This window comes from Syngnathoides biaculeatus, chromosome 13 (assembly GCF_019802595.1).
Source record: "Syngnathoides biaculeatus isolate LvHL_M chromosome 13, ASM1980259v1, whole genome shotgun sequence".
Classification (NCBI taxonomy): domain Eukaryota; kingdom Metazoa; phylum Chordata; class Actinopteri; order Syngnathiformes; family Syngnathidae; genus Syngnathoides; species Syngnathoides biaculeatus.
The window spans coordinates 12,155,497-12,177,019 of record NC_084652.1 but is presented as its reverse complement, the minus strand read 5'-3'; the positions used below and the strand labels follow the sequence as shown (position 1 = coordinate 12,177,019).

The 21,523-nt window shown below is 40.8% G+C and overlaps 1 protein-coding gene and 1 long non-coding RNA gene across 2 annotated transcripts in view; one reads left to right on the top strand and one right to left on the bottom strand.

Annotated features, from left to right (window-relative positions):
• Positions 1-21,523, bottom strand: part of epha4b (eph receptor A4b) — a 114,282-nt gene that overhangs the window by 24,244 nt on the left and 68,515 nt on the right. Inside the window, exons 10-13 of the mRNA XM_061840065.1 lie at positions 19,986-20,094; positions 3,542-3,609; positions 2,878-3,003; positions 821-1,006 (exon numbers count right to left, since the gene is read on the bottom strand). Of these exons, the coding sequence (XP_061696049.1) occupies positions 821-1,006; positions 2,878-3,003; positions 3,542-3,609; positions 19,986-20,094 (489 nt within the window). The remainder of the gene's footprint in view (positions 1-820; positions 1,007-2,877; positions 3,004-3,541; positions 3,610-19,985; positions 20,095-21,523) is intronic.
• The window catches only part of LOC133511291 (uncharacterized), a 165,961-nt gene that overhangs the window by 102,408 nt on the left and 42,030 nt on the right, over positions 1-21,523 (top strand). The window lies entirely within an intron of this gene.

The window sequence follows — 21,523 nt, the reverse complement described above, 5'->3', positions numbered from 1 at the left end:
CTTTTGTGATATACACACAAAGAAATGTAGGAATAAATCAAGCCTTTGTAACTAGGTGTCCAGCTACCAAATATATATTTTTTTAAATTTTTAATTGATTATTGATTATAGATTATTTTTAAAGTATGTTACCTTATTAAACAATACTCATGAAAAATATGCATGTGAGGCGCAAGTATTATTTTTTTTTTGTTCACTTGGGGTCACCATCGTCACCTTCAGCACTGTAGCATCTGTGACTTTGAATGTGCTTAGCTTTAAAAGGTGGGGTCGAGCCTGGTGAGTGACATGGGAGTCAGCGAATGAGAGTGTAACGTTAGCAGTTTTGGGCTCAGATTAGTGGCTGGCTGTTAACTGTTAGCCAGTCCACGCATTGGGTGTCGGTTGTGGCCATATCAGCTCATGTACGTATGTGCTGATGAATTGTTTATTTTTTTTTACCATTTGTTCAGTACTGCAATTGAAAGTGCTTCCTGGCTTTGTCTATTGTTGACTATCTGGGGGGCTATTGCAATACCTTCTAACAAGCAGTGGTAGGCCAATTTAGCTAACAATGTTTATATTACCTTTTGCCACCAATCGTAGCGAGGCTCTTGTGATACTGTACGTTAGTTATTTCTGTTCGTGTGGACAAATTATCATTGTGAAGCTTTGAGCCCGCGATTTTGTCTACTGTTTTTGTAGTCAAATTATTCAATTGTTACAGCCCCAAATATGCAACCTGCTACTACTATGAATTATTTGTGGAACTAATTAAGTCAGTGAATTGAGGTTCTAGTATAGTTTAAGACTGCTAAACTTGCAAAAAAGCATGACTCACATTTCGTGACGACTCCCTCCAGCCTGATGATGTTCGGGTGGTCAAACTGTCCCATGATGGAGGCCTCTGACAGGAAGTCCCGCCTCTGCTTGTCAGAGTAGCCTGCCTTCAGACTCTTGATGGCCACGTAGATCTCTCGCTTTCCTTGCACTCGTAGCCGCCCGCTGCACACCTCTCCAAACTCGCCTATACGCACGCATGCAAAGACACACGTAGTCACCAAATATTAACTTCAAGTTAAATCAGACTACAGTGAACTCCTGCTATGTGACACAATAGCCTATTGCACAAATCTTCAAGCAATATTATTTTTACAAGCTTTTATATTTTTCAGGCCAGTCTCAAATTAAAGTTTTATCCCTTCAGTGCAGTATCATGTGTCACAACATGCCAGGCAACACTGGGCTCTACTGTATGTGGATACATCGTAATAAGAGCACGAAAAAGAGACATATACGGGATGAATGCTGGTGTATGATTTTTTTTTCTTTTTATTTTCTTCCATGTATGAAAAGGCCTTTTCACTACTTGGCAAGGTATCTGACACCCTCGACTAAGTCTTGGCGTCGCACCCTCAGCTAGAAAAATGTTCTACTCTGGAGCATTGATGTTGTAATATCACAAAGCCCCTCCAATTGGAGAGGAGAGTTATACTGGCGGAGTTATTTCTAAGTGCCATTATGGCTGCCTTGTACTGTAAACTGGAAGTGGGATATGGAGGAAGGCATAATAATTGCAGTGTCCCGCTATCCCGAACTTTGGGCCAATAGAAAAATGATAAATCGAGACGTCTCTGGGAGAGACTTTCAAACTCCCTTTCAAAGCTCCCTGCTCAGCCTGAAATACACCTTAAAGCGCTCTTCCTGGAACTAGAACGTTCACGAAAAGTTTAAACTCAGAGATCCTGCCGAGATTTTTTTTTTCTGCTTAGCTGAGGTCAGGTAGAGGGGGCAGTAGCTTTAGCAAGGACGCCCAGACTTCTGTCTCCCCAGCAACTTTCGAGCTCTTCTTGAGGGATCCTGAGGCGCTCCGAGGCCTGCCAGCAGACATAACCGCTCCAGCTGCTATAAAATTATGATTCCTTTTGCATTTTTTCTGTCTCACTTAGCAAGGATGAGTCTCCCAACTTCCTTTTAGGCTGTTACGTCTCCAGTTTTAAATATGGGTTGGCTTAACCCTGTACCCGTTGCACTTTAATGCGGAGGCCTTTCTCACTGAGCAAGTGCAGTGTGAAAAGGCCTTTAAATCTGCATTTCATTTACTGTAACATCCAAGCTTCATAATGGTGTTTTCAAATTATATGTTCGCGCTAAGATAGCTCACTTTTGTTGTTTTATGAATTGGGTAAACATTTTGGTGTTAAAAAATAATGAATTGTGTGGTAGTAGTTTTATGTGTCAGTGTCAGTTTTACAGTAAACGTCAATTCAGAGTGATAAAAATCTCCAAGCAAACAGGCTTTACCTCTTATTTAGATAAAAGTGAGGGTTAAACCGTATGTTTTCCGATAGTTTACCATTTCTTTACAGTAAGAGAGTAAGAACAGGCACTGAGTACCGTATTTTCCGCACTATAAGGAGCACCTAAAAGCCTTTAATTTTCTCAAAAGATGATGGTGCGCCTTATAATCTGGTGTGCCTTATATATGGATCAATATTGAGCCTTTCGTGCAACTCCATCTAATGGATGCATAACTTAACCCAGCCTCTACTATGGCGTCTATTCTATGCGCCTTATAATGTGGTGCGGCTCATAATGCCTTATATATGAAAAAAATATTAAAATAGGCCATTCATTCAAAGTGCGCTTTATAATCCGATGCACCATATAGTGCGGAAAATACGGTAATACTTGGACCTATATGTTTCAAAATATCAAAGTGTGTTTTAATGTTTGTATTCATTGGAAGGTTAAAGTGAGGTTAAAACTATATCACAGATCTATTGCGGATGGTTCTGGAACACATCTTCAGCGATAAGCAGGGATTCACTGTATTCATTTTATAATACCCGAGAGAAAAGTGAACTAGAAGAATATGTTTTCAACATGTGATCATACCAGCTCCAATAACTCTCTCGATGCGAATATTGGTAGCATCGATCTCTTTGGCGAAGTCTCTGACAGCCTGGTTGGGGTCTTCATAGGTGTGGGGATGGATGTAAGTTCTACTGCCAGGAAGCTTGACTGCGGACATGCAAATGTGGATAGAAAATGTGAGTGAGGGAACATTCATTGTACTTCCACATCTCATAAATGTTACAGGAAGATTAGCAAATTGGGTTTATGGGGTTTAATAAAAGTTGCGTATTTGCGATGTTTGCCATCCTTGCAGTAAGACTGTCCATGGTGAAATATGAGTACTGTGCTCAGATGGTGTTAAAATAGTTGCATAATTAAGACACATAACTATTTTGTCAGTTGCTGTGATGAAATGACTCATCATTTTAACAGGGACCCATAAGCCTCGTCCTGCAGGAAAACATTTTGCGCAAAATGAGTTTATGCCAACACAAATGTCACCAATGTCCTTCTTTGCCATTTTTGTTGGGAACGAATTATGGGAGGCTTACATAACATTGTAAAGAAATGCCATGCTAATATGTGAGGTAGTTATAGCGGAACCAGGGCAAAATGTTGGAAAAAAAAAAAAATGGAGCATGTGTCTGTGCTTATGTATTCTTTACTGTTTGTACGGTCAAGTCTATTAATGTGCCATTACTACCTCGACCGTGCTGGAACTGCATCTTCTCTTCGTCAGGGTCCTGCTTGGCTTTGATATATCCACAGTGCCTGCAAAACAAATACCCAGTTGGGTCACATTCTTGGTGCACACACGCCTACTTCCAAGCAGGCACACACAGACTTTCTCCAGCAGAATAAAACACATAACTGAGAAAATTCACATTCTCTTCATTCTTAGCCAACATGTTCTTGACACACTCTTAGCCAACATGTTCTTGACACACTTGCAGTGTATGTGAAAAGAAAAAAAAAAAACGTCATCGCAAGCCTTATAAGATTTGAATCTGTCCGTCCATTTTCTTAGGTGCTTATCCTCACAAGGGTTGCGGGGAGTGCTGGATCCTATCTCAGCTGTCAACAGGTAGGAGGCAGATTACACCCTGAACTGGTTGCCAGCAAATCACAGGGCATATAGAGACAGACAACTGTCACACTCACAATCACACCTATGGGCAATTTAGAGTGTCCAATTAGTGCAAACTCCACACATGGAGGGCCTGGATTTGAACCCCAGTCTTCAGAAGTGTGAGGCCAACGCTTTACAGCTGCGCCACCCACCGTGCACCCCGAGATTTGCATATATTGTACAAAACAATTAAATACTATTGTATTTATATTACAGTAAACCTGCACTTTCAGATTTTCAAGAGATTGTTTTTTTTTAAATGTTTTTACAGTAAAAGTAACAGTTGTTTGAAGGGTTAAGGTGTGCTTATTTTGTTAGCATTGTTTTGGATTCAGGGTTAGTATTAAGATTGCAGACATTGCTTGGATGAAACAGTCTGGTTTGGTTGAACATTTTGCTGTTAAACAGTTCTATTATTTACAGTAAACCCCAACAGGAAGTGACAGATATATTAAACCGTTTGAAGCAAGGACGCTTTGCCTCTTATCTAGGGAACTCTGAATATGAAATGAAAGTTTGAAATACTTTAAAAAGGTGTATTTTGATGTTACAATGTGCCACCCACATGCAAATGTATTCAAAACAGTTTAATTATTTTTTTAAACGACCATTATTTTGTCTGTTTAATGCAATTATTTTAAAAAGACTAGCCTGTAAAAAAACAGCAAACCTTTGTGTTGTTTCACTTCCTCCCTTTCTCCTCGTCAGCTACACTCTTAAAATTGCTGTTTGCCAAATATTCAGCATGTGTGAGTCACAGATGTTCCTATAGTGACACACACATTGACTGCATTAAAGCTCTGCAGCCCCTCTGGCCATGACCGCCTCCAGATTTACTACGGGTCACACTCTCTCTATGACACACATACTCCAAGCCCCTATTCCGACCCCCTACCCGTCTGTGCGCACACCCTGCGGTGTAGTCTCTGTGGAATGACCAAAATATTGATCAATTGATCAAGCAGCCTGTTGTCCAGCTGTGAGGAAGTGTTTAACTGATTGTGTTATGCCGACCTTGCAGGGGGATGATACCTACGTGTTTGTGTGGGCATTTTTCCACTATCTTGAGCATTACACTGACACTGGTTTAATGGCCCCATCACCCATAAACGTGAGACTTGCTGCTCTTTTACATTCACTACAAGTATTTTAGACCAAGCCCATGAAATAAAAAAGCAATTCACTTAATGATGGAATAAAAATGATTTAAATACAACATGGCCTCTTCCATCTGTTGGTTTTGGGAATTGAGTTTTCCTTTATTCCGTCTTGATTGCGGTCATATTTTGCTTGTGTATACTTTTCCTAAGGCCAACACCGAGTAGCGCGACTGAAGTGGACGATCGGAAGCAACTTCACTGCAATGAAAACCTGCAAATGGACCTTTCCAACCTGTCAATGACTCGTACAATAATAGTCAATCAGATAGCCGCATTGTCTTAACCCCTGGCTTGACACGGCCCTCTCGCCATATTGTCCCACAAGCAATGCTGGTTGTCAGTAGCGTTCGCCTGGAAATGTTAATGTCATGAAGAAAATGGAAAATCAGATGTGCTTGGGGAACGTGCAATTCTGATGAAAGATATCCAGCTAGGTTACAAGGGGCCCAGTTGATTTATTCTTCAAAGCCTAAAACACAGTTGACGAAGTGTCTACGATGGATGAAGGCTTGCAGAAGAGCACACGTACAATTAAATGTAAAAAATATCAATGAAGACAAGGCTGTATGTTCGAAGATAAGTGAAGGAGAAGTATCTTCTCTAAGTTTGATTGAATTATTATCAGTGCTTTATACATTGCAGGAGAACAACTTTCACTTTGTTAGCGTATCACTGACCTGGTGAATGAAGTGTGTAATGTTTTATCCCAAAGAGTTGGGCTAGTGATACGTAAATGCACGATGTCATGCAAGAGAAATGTCTATTTGCCTATTTGTATCACATCAGACTTTTACGACAGAGCACTGGTTTCCATTACGAGCCAAGTCAAATGAATACACCCACTCACTTATGAAGACTACAATGATATTACTCGCGATTTTTCCAAGTAAAAAGTACTCACCCTGCTTTACATGCGCAGTATGATTCCACTATTTTATCCTGTTGGATTTTAATATGAAGTTTGTGAGGCGTCAAACTTTTTCGTATCGATCGTTGACATTTCGCTGTAACTCTGACATTGCGTCCTGCTCCATCCAAAATCTTAATTCCGTGTACATATCCTTGCGTGAAATACTTGAGACCTCTCTGTAGAACTCTCTTGGACAAGTTTGACACATTCAACAAAAAACATACCACAATATTATCTGGAATATGCGATAGAGAATCCACTTCAAACCTGTTTTGTTCAGTCGCCATTTTGGAAGCTTGTGGGACATGGAAAATGTGGCTAGGGGGGGGGGGAGCTTAAGATCGCCAGTCGGAAAGGTCCATTCTGGTGTTTTTATCAGGAAACGATGTTTTGAGGCATCAAATACACTCAAGTTTTATTCATGTATTTTAATTGAAACACAAAGACCAGGGCACAGTTGTCAAGGTACAAGCAGATTACCTTGGCCAGTGTATACATATGTTAAATTATATATCTACTGTATTTGTATGTTTCGCGTCAGAGACTCTCTGTGTTTCTCATTTTAGCTACAGGTACATGATATTATAAATACACTGTAATTAAATATTACTGTAAGACAAAATACAGCTACTTGTCACATGTGAACAAGCTGAAAAAATATGTCCTGATGTATGCAACTTTTGCAGCAATTACAAATGTTAATGATCACGCCATATGGTGCTGTGAAGACTCCGTGCTTAACAAGGTCTTTTAACAAGATGCGCATCATTTGAAAATGGACTCCAGCGGCCGAACCTTTAATAGTTGACTCAGTGGCGTGCGGCTATGGGGTCATGCTGGTAACAGTTTTTGGTGCCCCACCAAAGAGGACAGGGGAAAACAAAAGGCGAAGCCATGTCAGGTTTCACGCCATGTTTCAGAGTGTAGCGCTAATGATTCATGACACTTTTAACTGGGGAGGAGAAATGAGGCTCTCTGTAATTACTATGGAAATGTGTTCATTTCCCATCAGACACACTCACATCTGTAACCATCCACTGCATGCACACACTGCAATTAAATATGGAGCAGCGGAGGCGTGTGTTTGGTTCTACAGACCATGTATGCCCCGTGCCCCCATGGGACAATCACAGAAGTGTGACTCAGTGTCCCCCATTCCCCATATGTTCTCTGCGTGTGCCAAGGGGGTAACGATGATCTCATGGTGATCGACGGGCTCGTGCCGGGCCGATATCCAGGTGACACACCCCGTCCTTGCTTTAAAGGCCCCCGAATACAAATCTCGCCTGGCTTGTTGGTGCCTGTATGTATTCCCCAAACGTGTACATGTGCAGACAGCTGTGTAAAATCAACATGGATTAAAACACCAAATGGCACAGCGTTTATGAGCAGGACCAGAACCCGCGTCTTCCCCGAGTCTGCATCTCTCAAGCTCGAGTCCATTCTCAAGACCATTGAAAACAATTTTGCACAAAATCCAATTAAGTCATACGAGTTGAGATATTTAAGGACTTCATGTGAAACAATAACATAAACATAGACCAGATTTTTTCCGATTGTTCTCTTTTCTTTTAAAGCTCAAAATGCTTCAAAGACTGACACCTGCTTTAAACGTTGACAAATGGTAATGAAGTGAGGAGAAGTGGCGACATTTCTCTGGGCTCAGTTTTGAGCAGGGCGATACAGCTGAACACAACTGAACTGTCAGCAGTATGCTGGTGCCGCAACGAGTTTTCACGAGGGGCTGACTGTCGGCAACTAGTTTTTCTGTTATTTGAAATTTTTATCAAGGATAAACGGAGTTACTACATAACAGATATGATGCACGTGAGATTTCACAAAAAGGGTACACTAGAAAGTTTGCTGTTGCAAAGATGTATCAATACAGTTCACAAGGTGTATATAAAATAAAGTATCATAATTACTACCAACTAACTATATACAGTAGATGGGCATGTTTTTTGTGGTAGAGCACTCAACTGACTTCTCACCACTAAGTAATTTGGAAGAATGTTCATTCTTCCAAAAATAAGCTTCAAGCTATTTTTTTGCTAGTCCAAGTTGAGGTTTATAGTTAAACTAAACATAAAACAAAGAGAATTAAACATTGTAAATTTAATATAACCTCATACATTTGGGAGAGTCACTGAGCTTCATGCTACCGAACAATGCAACAATCCAGACTGCTAACAAATAGCATCAAAGTTGGATTATTGGGACTCTTTAAGAAACAAATATTTTAACAAATTCTGCAGCAACACATGTAGATTGACAATATAACAAGCTCACAAACATATTCAATATTCTTTATCCTCGGTCAAAAAAGACTAAAATCACTAAATTACTGAGTCATTGTGAAACACTTTGGTTTGGGTCTGCGTGGCTGTATTACAGAGCTCCCTGGTGCCCAATGTATGTACACCAGACGGGGCAAAATGTGGGCTTCAAGAGATTAATATCATTTCCACTCTTTTCAAAGAAGAAACATGATTTGAGATACAAGTGTTTTTTTTTATTACGAATGTGGTGACAGAACGAAAAACGTTTAAATCAAGGGATCAGTTATTTTATACAGTACTATTAGACTATTATTTAAGAAATATTAATAGAATTCAAGAAAAATGTAAAATTAATTAATACTGAATTTGCAACCTGTAATATTTATTCTGACATCCTATACCGCATATTATAGTCATCCTGAATAAACCTATTTTTAGAGGTTTGTATTGACGTTTGCAAGTCTCAATATTGCAACAAAAAAAAAAAAAGATACACATTTGATAAAGCTGAATCGATGCACCTGGACTTTCCCTGTTTGTTGAATACATTTGACCTTTCATTCAAAAACCTTCAGTTTGTTTCTACGTTTATGGTTTAACATGAATTCACAAAATCTACACAGACATTTTCTAATACACATTCTTTTGGCTTTTATTTTAACCATGGAATTTCATGAAAATAATGTAACATTAATGACGTGTTTTAGTTTGGTGGTGGTGGTGGTGGGGGGGTTGCATTAAGTCTCACTATTTTTCAGGGTTGTGCTCTTTTTAAGGGTCTGTCTTAATGCATTTAGCTGGAAAATAGTCCATGAGTGTACTCAACTATTGAGAGAGCATATTGACATTTTCAATAATGTAAACACTTTTTCCAACCACTCCAAGAATGTTTTTGATCCAGCATTTTGTGTGTGTGTGTGTGTGTGTGCGGAGAACTTGTGATTTTCTTCCTTAGCCACAAGCTATATTTGTCTCTATGATGTAACGTCTCAGTTCTATGTCCAATTATGTATCCATTTTCAGAGCAGACTATTTTGATGCATTGTAGCAGAAAATGTGTAGGTGTCGGAAAAGCAAAACTCAGTTTTGTCTCTTGAAACCTTTTTTCTTTACCAAGCAAGCTCCTCTGTGGTGTTAATGAGAAAATAATTTAGTTTACAATGAAGTAACGTTTTCAGTTTTGTGTGCTGAAGCTGTGCATTGACCACATATCAGCTAGTTCACACATTGCATCCACGACCAGGTTTTCGTGACCTATATATTCAAATAACATCAGCTCGAGTACCAAGTGCGTAAATCCTTATTCATCCACGTCTCTTCACGTTTGTCGCTTTGTTTAGCTAGTTTGTGACAACAGCCCAATGGCAGAATCATCCGGGCGACAGACACAAAGTCCTCTGCTTTTGCACATCAGTCATGCAATGATGTCACATTTACAAAAACGCAGGAAACGTACATGGCACATCATTTATACAAGCAGCATTTATTCTCCATAAATAGTGAATTTGCTTTAAATTTGCCCAATAAATTTGTCCCAAAAATGTAAATGTCCGGTATCGATTAAGATTCCACAGGTATTTATTTTTCCTGACATTTGCAGTCGTGAGTTAAAGTTTCTAATGAGGATGTCTGCATTCCCAACGGCTGATTCTTTATGGCTATACCCTGCAGTTAGCTGCAATCGTGGGATGGATTCCTGTCTGCTATTTTGCTGACGTGCAAGTGTCCTATATGTTGTTGTTGTTGCATTCTGCACACGCCACATACACGCACACACACATACACACACACACACACACACACACACACACACACACACACACTAATAGTCCCAGTCGAGCCCTCACCTTTCTCTCCGTTCTACTTCAGTGATGACAACAGGCTATCCCTGTTCTCCAATGCTACACACTCCACATTTACATATCAATTTACTTTTTAATATAATACTCTATCAGTTCAGACCCATTTGTCATTCTGTTAGCAAGCTTCCGTCACAGAACTCGATCCACATAATATTATTGCCGTAGCCTGTCGTACCGTCATTCGCACTCTTATGGCCTTTATCTCTCGAGGGGTATTATTTTATTTCATAATTCCGTCTTTTACTGAAAACATTCCCTCGTCCAATACACCACATATCACTGCTTTATTCCTCGGGCATCCATACATTTGTCCACTTTGGCCATTTCCTGTGCTTTCTGCTCCTCTGAGGTGGTTGTTTGTTTTGAGAGAAAGAGTGGACAGAAGGAACTGGAACAGAAAGAAAGAGAAAGAAAGGAAGCAAAGGAGTGAGATAGGAAGGAGTGCTGACAGGCAAGGAAAGCACAATGGGGTTCCATGCCTGCATACCAACTAACAAGCAATCACGTAGGGGGGGAGTGAGGAGCGCAGGGAAGCAGCCATAGGAAAAAAAATGGCAAAGGGGTGACATAAGGAATGTGGAAAGACAAAGGGTGAGGCTGTACTTGTGCCGCAGTACCGTGGCCGGAATGAGAACAAGTGTTACAACTAGGAGAATCGTTTTGGAATGAAAAATACAAGAGTACAGGGGAATGGAGATGTTGAAAAGTACCTGTTATGTATACTTGTGATTACAGTCCTGAGATTCTTCCATCGTGATTTTGGTCTTACTTTTGCTCATGAATATAAAAAGAAAAGATAAACAGCCCTTAGACTGCAGATGTCAAATGTTGGGCCCGGGGGACACATCTGGCCCACCAAAACACTTAATGTGGCTCGTGAAAGCAAATAATGTCCATCAACTTTCATAATTGTTGCTCGATTTCAAATTGATATATGTAAGAAACAATAACTATATAAACACTACGATATTGGTAGCATTTTTTTTTTTGTTAGCAAATTCCATGTTACTTGAATTTGAATTGAACTTCAATCCAACCATCCATCCATTTTCTTTGCTTCTTATCCCCACAAGGGTCACGGGGAGTGCTGGAGCCTATCCCAGCTGTCAAGGAGGTGGGTTACACCCTGAACTGGTTGCCAGCCAATCACAGGGCACATAGAGACAAACAGTCGCACTCACAATCATACCTAGGGGCAATTTAGAGTGTCCAATTAATGTTGGATGTTTTTGGGATGTGGGAGGAAACCGGAGTACCTGGAGAAAACCCACGCAAGCACGGGGAGAACATGCAAACTCCACACAGGCAGGGCCGGGATTTAACCCGGGTCCTCAGAACTGTGAGGCCAACGCTTTATCAGATGCTCCACCGTGCTGCCTTGAACTTGAATATCAATTGACAAAAACATTATCCTTGACCCCTTATTTAAAAAATACTTATTCATCAATTTCTTGTATATATGTATAACTTTCAGATATGTAATACTACAATGAAGAGATGAAAGATTATTTCATGTTTTATAACCGATACATATGCCAAGTAAGAGAACACTGTTGGTATTGTATACTGCATATAACTTGCACTTCTACATTTGTGATGTCAAGCAATAGGTAGCAGATTTTTTTTTTTTTTTTTGCGCGCTCTCTCAAAACAGGTCGCTCAATTCTGTTTGTCTCACAATTTTACCAAGTCTTCATTTACCTCAGGCTAAGCTGCTGCTGTTGCTTCCCTATTCACTGTCACTCGAAGCTGTCATGAGAATAGAAACCTACTTTTCCACAGTAATTCATTCTTTCTACGAAACTTTAAAAAAGCTGTGTAATTTTATTAAAACATAATAATATTGTTTTTCTATTCTATTATTCTCCACTTGTGTAGTTCGAGGTGGGTAGACAGCAAAGGCCTTGTTTGAAAAGACTGGAACAAGCTATATACACAAGTTTCATATAGAGTATTATCTCGTGTACGTATATCGTACCTTGGATACAGAGATACAGCTATCAGCAAAATGGTAGTATTTTTAAACAACAAAAAACTACAACTAGGCCTGAAAGATAGTAAAAGAGGAAATTATGTTAATACAACTCATTTAAACAATAAATTAAAAAAAATGTATGTACTTGTGAACAGTAAGTTCAGAACTTTTTAATCCATTCAACCCATGTGCTTTAATACCATTGGGGTACAGATGAGGAAAAATCCAAAAAGAGGCAGCAAACCTGGACACTGATTCTTGAATAGGCTGACGCAGCATTGAAGAAGTTTGGCATTAAAAGGAGAGCAATGTGATTGACTGACATTAAAACTATGTGGAAGTTGTCTTGTTTTTATGGAAACTGACTTTGAATAAATAAAGAAATGAATAAATCCATCCATCAGTTTCCCATACCACTGATATTTAAATAACTCAATTTTCTGTATCGCTAACCCTCAAACAAACAAACAAATAAAGGATTTCAAGCATTTTGCGCCATTAATGTAAACTGTAGAACTCAATCAAAAAAAAACATTTGGAGCAAGGCAGAACAAATAAGATCTTGCAATAATGAGATTGTGGTTGTTTTCGGAATTAACTCGCATTGAAATCACATTCAAAAGTAAAACTTATTGGACGTAATTCCAAAAGCAAAGTTGGGGACAAACGCTCTGCTTATCACCAAAATATTACAATAACCACAGCAAACCAATCATGTTCTGTCGTTCAGTCAAACAGAACTAAGTTTTTATCGCGGAATCATAAAAAAACAAAGGAGATGTAACTAAATAATTTAAGAAAAGAAGACAGCAAAAGACGAGGCACTAGCAGTAAAAAAAAGATGAGGAAAGTAAATCATTACGAGTACAATGACACATTAGATTCGAGTGTTGTATGGGTCAATAGTGCCAGGAGTAAAATATATGACAGGACTGTACATACAGGACAGGAACAGGACGGGAATCATGCAAATTGTCGCAATGACTGAGTAGCGCTATAGCCAGAAAATAAGTCGGGATGGGGGGGGGGGGTTGTCTGCAGACTCATGCAAGTGAATCATTTAGCGTTGATTGAGCTGACAAAGCTCTCATTAAAGTCACTGCTGCCATCTACTGTTGATTGATCAAATTCAAATCCTTTCCAAGCCTTTAATACATATTGTGGAGCTGTGCTGAGGCTTTGGCATACAATTCAAATTTGGAAGAAAAAAATAAATCTGAAAACGTCTTTGGCACTAAAAAGATGGGTTTCTGAAAACATTAATACGCCTCTGACACCAAATGAGTTCAATTATAAGAGGGTGTACATATTTTTGCAAGTAAATTTCCATTGATTATTTTTACTTCCCCTCTCAAAGATTAGATTAATGGAACTGTTTATATTATAGGTCATGAATGATTTATCGCAGGCTCATTTTTCTTATAACACAACAACCGAGGATTTGTAGAGGAGTGTTTACACTTTTGATTTCCACTGCATATGCCGACTGGATAGACATTGTGCGTGTGTGGCTTCGTGCTAGTGAATAACCTTGGACTGATGTTAGCCTGGGACACCTGCAGCTTATAAAGTGTTTGTAGTTCAGCGCGGTGTCACATCACCCATTTTGTTTTATATGACTGGCCACATTTGATAGGATTAGAGGCTGGCTGCTAGCCAGGAGAAGTGAGGAGAAATTGATGCCGCCTGGAACAAGGGAAGAGTCAGGAGGGCTCGGGCGTACACCTGTATGAACGCACTGTCTCTTTCACGTTGCTTTACTCCCGTCGTCTTCCTGCTTTCATTTCCTGTCTCGCCACATTATTTTCCCTCTGCTAATCATAACGACGAGAAAAATGAAATCAGTACATCGTTAGTCACCCCTCCAGCGTGACACATCTATCGTGCTTTCCTCAGCGCCACCTCTTACCGCCCACTCCCTCTCCGGCCCCATCCCCCCCCACACTGCTGTTTTCATTACTTGCAGTGATTACTAATGGCGATTCCATTTAATATCAAGCCATTAAATTAAAACTAATTATTGAGAATGAAATCAATGGATTAAATTCACCATCTTGTTATTTCACAGTGAAAATGTGTCTGGGCACGCCACCTGAATCACCAAACACATTTTCTGTCCTGATACCACCGTAATTAATTTAGTGTCTCGAGAGCGTGCAACTCGAACTAACAGCAACAAAAATAACGCAGTGTTCTAACATAAAGTCCAGTCCGAGCCAGTCTCCATTTTATCTGCCTGGCACCGGCTCAACGATCTCTGACCACAGTGTAAAAAGATTTACCCGGCGCAGTCTAATTATTAAGACGGGGAAATGATTAGTGGAAGAGTTATTACTAATAAATCTGTCTATGTTTCATTAGCACCCTGTTTGAAAACATTTCAATTAGCTTCTTCTCATTAAGGAGAATGGAAAGGGATAAAATGAAGAAGGGGGCGGGTAGGAGCGGGAATACGGGGACATAGCGGGACGTTTATGGTCAAAGGAGAAAGAGAATCATCAAGCGAAGTGTATTTTTATATACAGTATGCAAATAGATTAGTATGTAGATCAGTGTAATACCACTAATGGTGTCACTTACGTGATGAGGTCATGATTGTAAAATGCCCAATAAATACATCTCAATGGAATATACACTTTCAAATTGGATAAAAAAAAAAGATACAATAAAAATAACAGGTTAGATTTCCTTATTGGCTGTTTGATTAATCCCATTGCAACATCTGCTCATTTGCATACAGCCCGAGTGAAATTGTTTTGCGCCAGAGGCAACAAGCTCGTAGGACTGCAGTACTTTGCAGGCGCTCTGCACACAAAGATAGGTCGGGCTGCACCCTCCAGTTTAATTGAAAGCGTCCAAGCAAAACAGCCGAATGTGTCTAATAATATCACACTAATATCATCACATCCACACTTGCATGTGATTCCCCCCCCCCCCCCCCGAGTGTCTCATGCACACAATGCTTTGGGTGTCGAATCTTTATTTGCGCTATTATTGAAGAGACAGAGCAACACCCACATGAGGCTTTGTTGATTTCGCAGGCGGAGTTCTACCTCCAGTATATACTGCTTTAAAAATCATTTCAAATTAAGATTCACAGAAAAACACTTCTTAGTTTCCGACATAAAAGTCACAATGGATCCTCGCCAATGACGATTATCTTTCTAAATTCCATTTCGCAGACAGTCTCTTTCACGGCATACTCCACTTCTACTTCTCTCAACGCCTCCCTTTCTTTTTTTATCACTTCTGCATCATTAAATTTTTAAGAACAACTTTAGGCTGCACAACAGATGATGTGGAGGTAAAAGAGCTTACCCACACAAACATCACCATTGACGGAATGTGCTAAAGCTGTGCTAAAACATGGCGCTATTACCACAATCTGTTTCGTGATTTTTTTCAATTTTTCACTTACTTTAAATGCAAAGGTCACTTATATCCCTATAAAGAACCTCACCATCCATATTCTGAGCCACGTATCCTCACAAGGGTTGCGGGAGTGCTGGAGGCCATCCTAGCTGTCATCGGGCGGGAGGCAGGGTACACCCTGAACTGGTCGCCAGGCAATCACAGGGCACATGGAAACAGACAAGAGTCGCGCTCACAATCACACCTGGGGGCTATTTAGAGTGTCCAATTAATGCATGTTGTTGGGGATGTGGAAGGAAACTGGAGTGGCCGGAGAAAAGCCACGCAGGCACAGGGAGAACATGGAAACTCCACACAAGCGGGGCCGGGATTTGAACATCAGTCCTCATAAATGTGAGGCCAACATTCTACAGCTACGCCACCATTCTGTCCTGTCATATATAACTGAACGCAACAAAAAAAAAAAAAAAAAAACTAAACTTTTTTTACATTAGGAGTTTTCAGAGTCTGTACTTTTTTTCTTGTAGTACAAGCACAGGAGTTTAATCTGTGGAGACTTCCATCTTTTTTTTTTTTTTTACTCAAGAATTTGTTCTTCTGCTTAAGGACAGGGTATGATGATTACTTCTCACCTCCGCAAATACTACCAACAAATGTAATCAACACTTTTAGACATGGCTAACACAGAGCACTGTGTCAGGGAAACAAACACACCCGACATTCACAGAATGGAACGACTGTAGTGTCATTAGACGGCACACTAGACGGGACAAACACACAGATGCTGCCAGGCAGAAGCTGTAACATGTTTAACAAGGAACGAAAGAAAGTGAGGCCCTCGAGGGTGGGGGGTGAGCACACTCGGAGTGAAAGGCCATCTGGTGAATTCATGGTTATGCCAGTGGCTCGCTCGCCGCCCACCACTCACACCTGCCAGCCTGCCAAAGCCCCCCTCAGGAGGACAAAAGTGGCAACTTCTTACACAAACACATACTTCCACACCTGCGCTTGCGGAGCAATAATATGCACCCACGCACGAGTAACTGCTGTGATTTGTCAGAGCCGTGCGGCATCTGAGGAGCTTTTGACAGTTTTTCATATTTCCCCTCGTGCTGGAACAATCGCCAAATCATGGAGGTGGGTAGCAACGAGTTAGTTACATTTATTCCCTTATATTCAACTTAGTAGCTTTTTGGATATAATTTTTGTCTCATAGCAGTTTTAATGTAGCATACTTTTTTGTTTATTTAATGTAATATTTTTTACATGGCACGGTGTCTCAGCTGGTAAAGCGTTGGCCTCACAGTTCTGAGGTCCCGGGTTAAATCCCGAAACCCCCTGTGTGGAGTTTGCATGTTCTCCCTGTGCCTGTGTGGCTTTTCTCTGGGCACGCCGGTTTCCTCCCACATCCCGGAAACATGCGACACTAATTGGACACTCTAAATTGCCCCTAGGTATGATTGTGAGGCGGCTGTTTGTCTCCATGTGCCCTGTGATTGGCTGGCAACCACTTCAGGGTGTACCCCGCCTGCGGCCCGTTGACAGCTGAGATAGGTTTCAGCACTCCCCATGACCCTCGTGAGGATAAGCAGCAAAAGAAAATGGATGGATGGATTTTTTACATGGAGAACAAGTACTTTGATACATGTATTTTCTCCTACAGATTTATTCTTGCTTGCACGTTCTATTTTAAATTGTCTTCGGGATTTGTGTCACATGACTGTTTCACCAATCCAACATAACTACATTTGACTCCATTTCACCAAACAAACAAAGCCAAATAATCACATGACCCCACAGATTCGCTGCAGTGACTCCTTTATATGGCAAAAATCTATATTCACTTTACAAATAAATGGATGGACTACAAAATTAAATAAGGGAACCCCTGCGTCTTCCTAAAACTGTTAGCATTTCAGCCTACAAGAACTCCACATGGTTATTGAGAATCATAAAAAAGTTTGTCTGGGTGTACATTTACAAAACAAAATGCTCTGTGGAATGAAATCAGCAATTCGCAGCAAATTGCAGCTCGTCTAGTCGAACCCACTCTAACGCATTTAAAGTCGTCTGTTTCTGGATGTGGAAATGTACGCATTCAGAGGGAGAAAACAGCAATTAGCAATGTACATTATACACAATATTCAAGATCAACATTTCAATGTATTATTTTTATGAGTTCTCATTGGACATACTGCTTCCTCTTTTGTGTGATTCAGATTTTCAGTCAGACATTTTGGCACGGATTAACCACGAAACACAGGTTCTGCTGGATAATTGTATTCACATAAGCTCATGGACTTATTTTGAGTTCAATACATGTCTGGCAGCACGTTGGTCGAGCAGTCAGCACGTCTGCCGTATAGTTCTTATCTGGTGTCTCGAAATCGGAATAATGACTCTCGCTCTTCTCGACCACCTCTTCCCTCTCAGCCACACTTGGCATCTTGCATTCCTTTTTCCTGTTTCCCCCTCACATCAATGTCATTTTCTTCCCAATCCTCTTCACGCTCCTTTTCAAAATTACCTCCTATTGGCACATATAGTTCAGATTTCATATCACCCCACTACATGGAATGAAATACATCTCACCCCATCCTTGCATCTCCTTTTCTTCCTTTCTGTCTATCGCAGAAGTCAAGGACTTCTGGCGCGTCTCTTTGCTCCCCGCCTCCTTCCCCCCGATATAAAACACACAACTCGGAGCACCGCCTAATCCACGCGGGCGCACAACTTTTGACAGCTGCACAGATGCTGTTTAATCGAGAGCAGTAATCAACACCGCTTCCTCCCCGGTGTGCCCCCGTGTCTAAACAGCGAGAAGATGGAGGGAGACAGCAACAAAGGAAGCGACCTAAAATTGATGTCAGCGCATCGACCCTCCCGTAAAACTCAGTTAACACCTCCCGGCTCGTGAGAGCTTATTAGCCGGGTGCGAGTGTGACATCACGTGTGTATCAAACGTGGTAAATTTAACGGCTTGTCTGATGCACACGAGCTCATAATTCCCGCTTCGGTTAACGAAAGTTTGATGTGCTGCGTATCTGTGAAATGTGTGTGTGTGTGTGTGTGTGTTTGTGTGTATGTGTGTGCCTGTGTGGTCTTGGCCTGATTAATATTGCTCCAACTCGATAGTGGCTCGAGCACTCCTCCTGATAAGCAATCACCTCAATCAATACTAATGTTTTTAGTTTGTTCATTAGTGTGTGTCCATGTGTGCGCGTGGACAAGTGTGTGTTGTTCTTAACCTGTTGTTAATCTCGTTGGAGCTCATAGGTTAACGTTTTACTGAACCACTACTGTAAATCACAGATGTCACCCGTTTTCATCCTTCTTTTGGCCTTTCGTCTTCTCCTTAATCTCTTCACTTTTCATTTCCTTTTGCGCCGCTCGCTGCCTCTTCTTCCTTTTTCTTACCTTTGCTCTTCTTCTTCATCTTGATGCGTTCTTCCTCTTCTTAACTCATCTCCACTTGTTTCACCTTTCCTGTACAGTATTCCTTTGCTCCTTAGCTTGTCATCATATCTTTTTCTTTCCCTCTTTCACACACTCATGTCCTGATATTTTTGTAAAGATTAGAATTGGAAAGAGTAACTCTAGTAATTATTCTTCTCCCAATTGCTTTTAATATCTTCTCATAGCTCTGAAATGTCACAAAGGTGGAAGCAAGTGTCCATTCTGTGACTTGGATGACCAAAGGTAGACTTCCAGCTCCTTTTTTTAATTGGGGAAGCAAATTGGCTATTTACTGTATATCAGTTGAAGGAACAATTTGCACTTGAATCCTGTGGCCTGGAAGTGTAGCCTGAAGGTTGAAACTGGAGTTTTGCTTCTACAAAACGAGAGAGGACTTATATTTTTTGTTATTTGGGGACGGGAAGGGATTTAATTTAACTCTCCTGAGGTTCAGCGCTATTATTCCTGACTGAGTTTGATTGTCATGTTCATGTTGTAGCAAAGTCTTTTTGTTAATTCTCTTTTGTAAATAGATGTTTTTTTCTTCCTTCCAAACACGCCTCCCCTCTTACTCCAAAGAGCCCATTGTAATTTGGTTCCTTTCATCTCCTCCACTCTCTCGTCTGCCTTGTTTTTATTTTGTTTACTCCCTCTTTTCTCCTTCCCCTGTGTGGCCTTCTTTCAGACACGGGATTAACCTTGAAAAGAGGCGCTCTTAGCAGCTTTGTACCTCACAGAAAGCCCAACGCAGCCTTTAGTTGGTCTTATATCTCAAAGATGGAGGCGTTGCTGTGGATCTACATATAAAAAAAAATGTAGCGTGGGTGTTGTTAGAAGTGTGCAGTTAGTATCTCCTCGTGTGATTAAACGACAGCAAACCTGGACGGTGCAAACCCCACCTCACCTCTTAAACATCAAGATGATTAATTTATTTTCAGTCGTGTCTTTGGATTGAGAGCAAAGTTGCATTCTATCGCATGATCATCTCGGAATTCTGACCTCACCTTCCGCTAACGACGAAGCACGTCACCAGGAAGATGAGGAGAACGACGCCGCCGGCGATGGATATGGCCAGGATGGTGGTCTGGTTCGGGTCTCCAATAGCAAAGACGTCTGTAGGGAGTGAACAGAGCCGGGATGGCAGATTTAATAAAAGCAGCGGGAGCTATTGCGAATGAATAAATAAAAAAAGACAGGAGCAAAGTGATAAACGTGAGCGAGGGAGCGAGATGGAATAGTAAGCAATGTTCCTGATGAAAAGCACTCCCCGCATTGCCTGCTTGTGAGGCTCAGGGTGAAGAAGTGAAAGCAATTCCCACTTGGCCCGGTGCTGTCCAATGTTGCATATAACGACTACTGGCCAGAACTTTCCGGACATATTGATTTTTTTTTTTTTTTTTTTTTTTTTTCCTCCCCTCTCTGACACCACACCTATCAAGGCATTAATTAAAACAAACACACCTGTTTATCTGGCATATGTGTGTGTGTGTGTGTGTGTGTGTGTGTGTGTGTGTGTGTGTGTGTATGTCTGTTGGCAAATGAATTCCCCCAAGTGAGCTCAGTTAGTGATCCCTTCCATTTACTGCCACATATATTCTTTAATAACTTCAGTAATACCACTGACATTGCTAAGACTGAAATGTAACTGGCCTGATGCACTCTCATCTGACACTGTATTAAGGAAACGAAGACAATATAATACCTAGCTCTTTGTTTCCAATGTTCAGAACACCTCAAATGGTATAATAAGCATTTGACCTCAATAGCTTTTCTTTTCCAGAAGGTACAGAATCAAGTGTCCAGTCTGTGTCACACAGCACGGAAATTAACTTGTCTGTGAATTTTACAATATAGTGTTAAAGGGCCACTGATTTTTAGTATGTTTTTAATTTTGAAAAAAAGGCAGCTGGAATGGACCCATCCGTTTTTTTTCACCGCACAACATAATTTTGACATATATGGCTTTCTGTAACTCCCGCCATGAAAATCCTCTTGAGGGATTTGTTTTGGAGAAGAAGCAGGAAGTGACGTTATCTGCAGCAGCCCACTCAGGCGGCCTCATGCGTTTATACCAGTTTTACCCGCGGGAAGGCTCTTTGTTCCTTCGTGTTAGCCAAAATGCTGGCTCGTTGTATTCCTGGATATTGTTCGAACACTCGGGAGGATGGATTTAGTTTTCATATGTTTCCAAAAGACACGGTTCATTGTGAAAAATGGATTGCACAGGTGCAAAGGACGGGAGCTCCGTGGGTTCCAAATGACAGGTAGGTGTGTATAGAGCTACTAAAAAAAAAATAATAGTGAGGGGGGGGAGGAAGGTAATCCTCTCAGAAACAAAATATTTGTGCATGTAAATCAGGGATGCTAAATATATTGACGTGCGCATCGGCGCGCCGCATCGCTGATCCCGGTTTAGGCCGGGGTGCCTCATTGCGGTGTCATGCTACATACTGTCGGAGAGTCTGTTGTTAGTTAGATGTGATCCGCATATCATCTAAATATGGCTCGAAATGATAAGGTAACATTCCCCCAGTCACTTCAG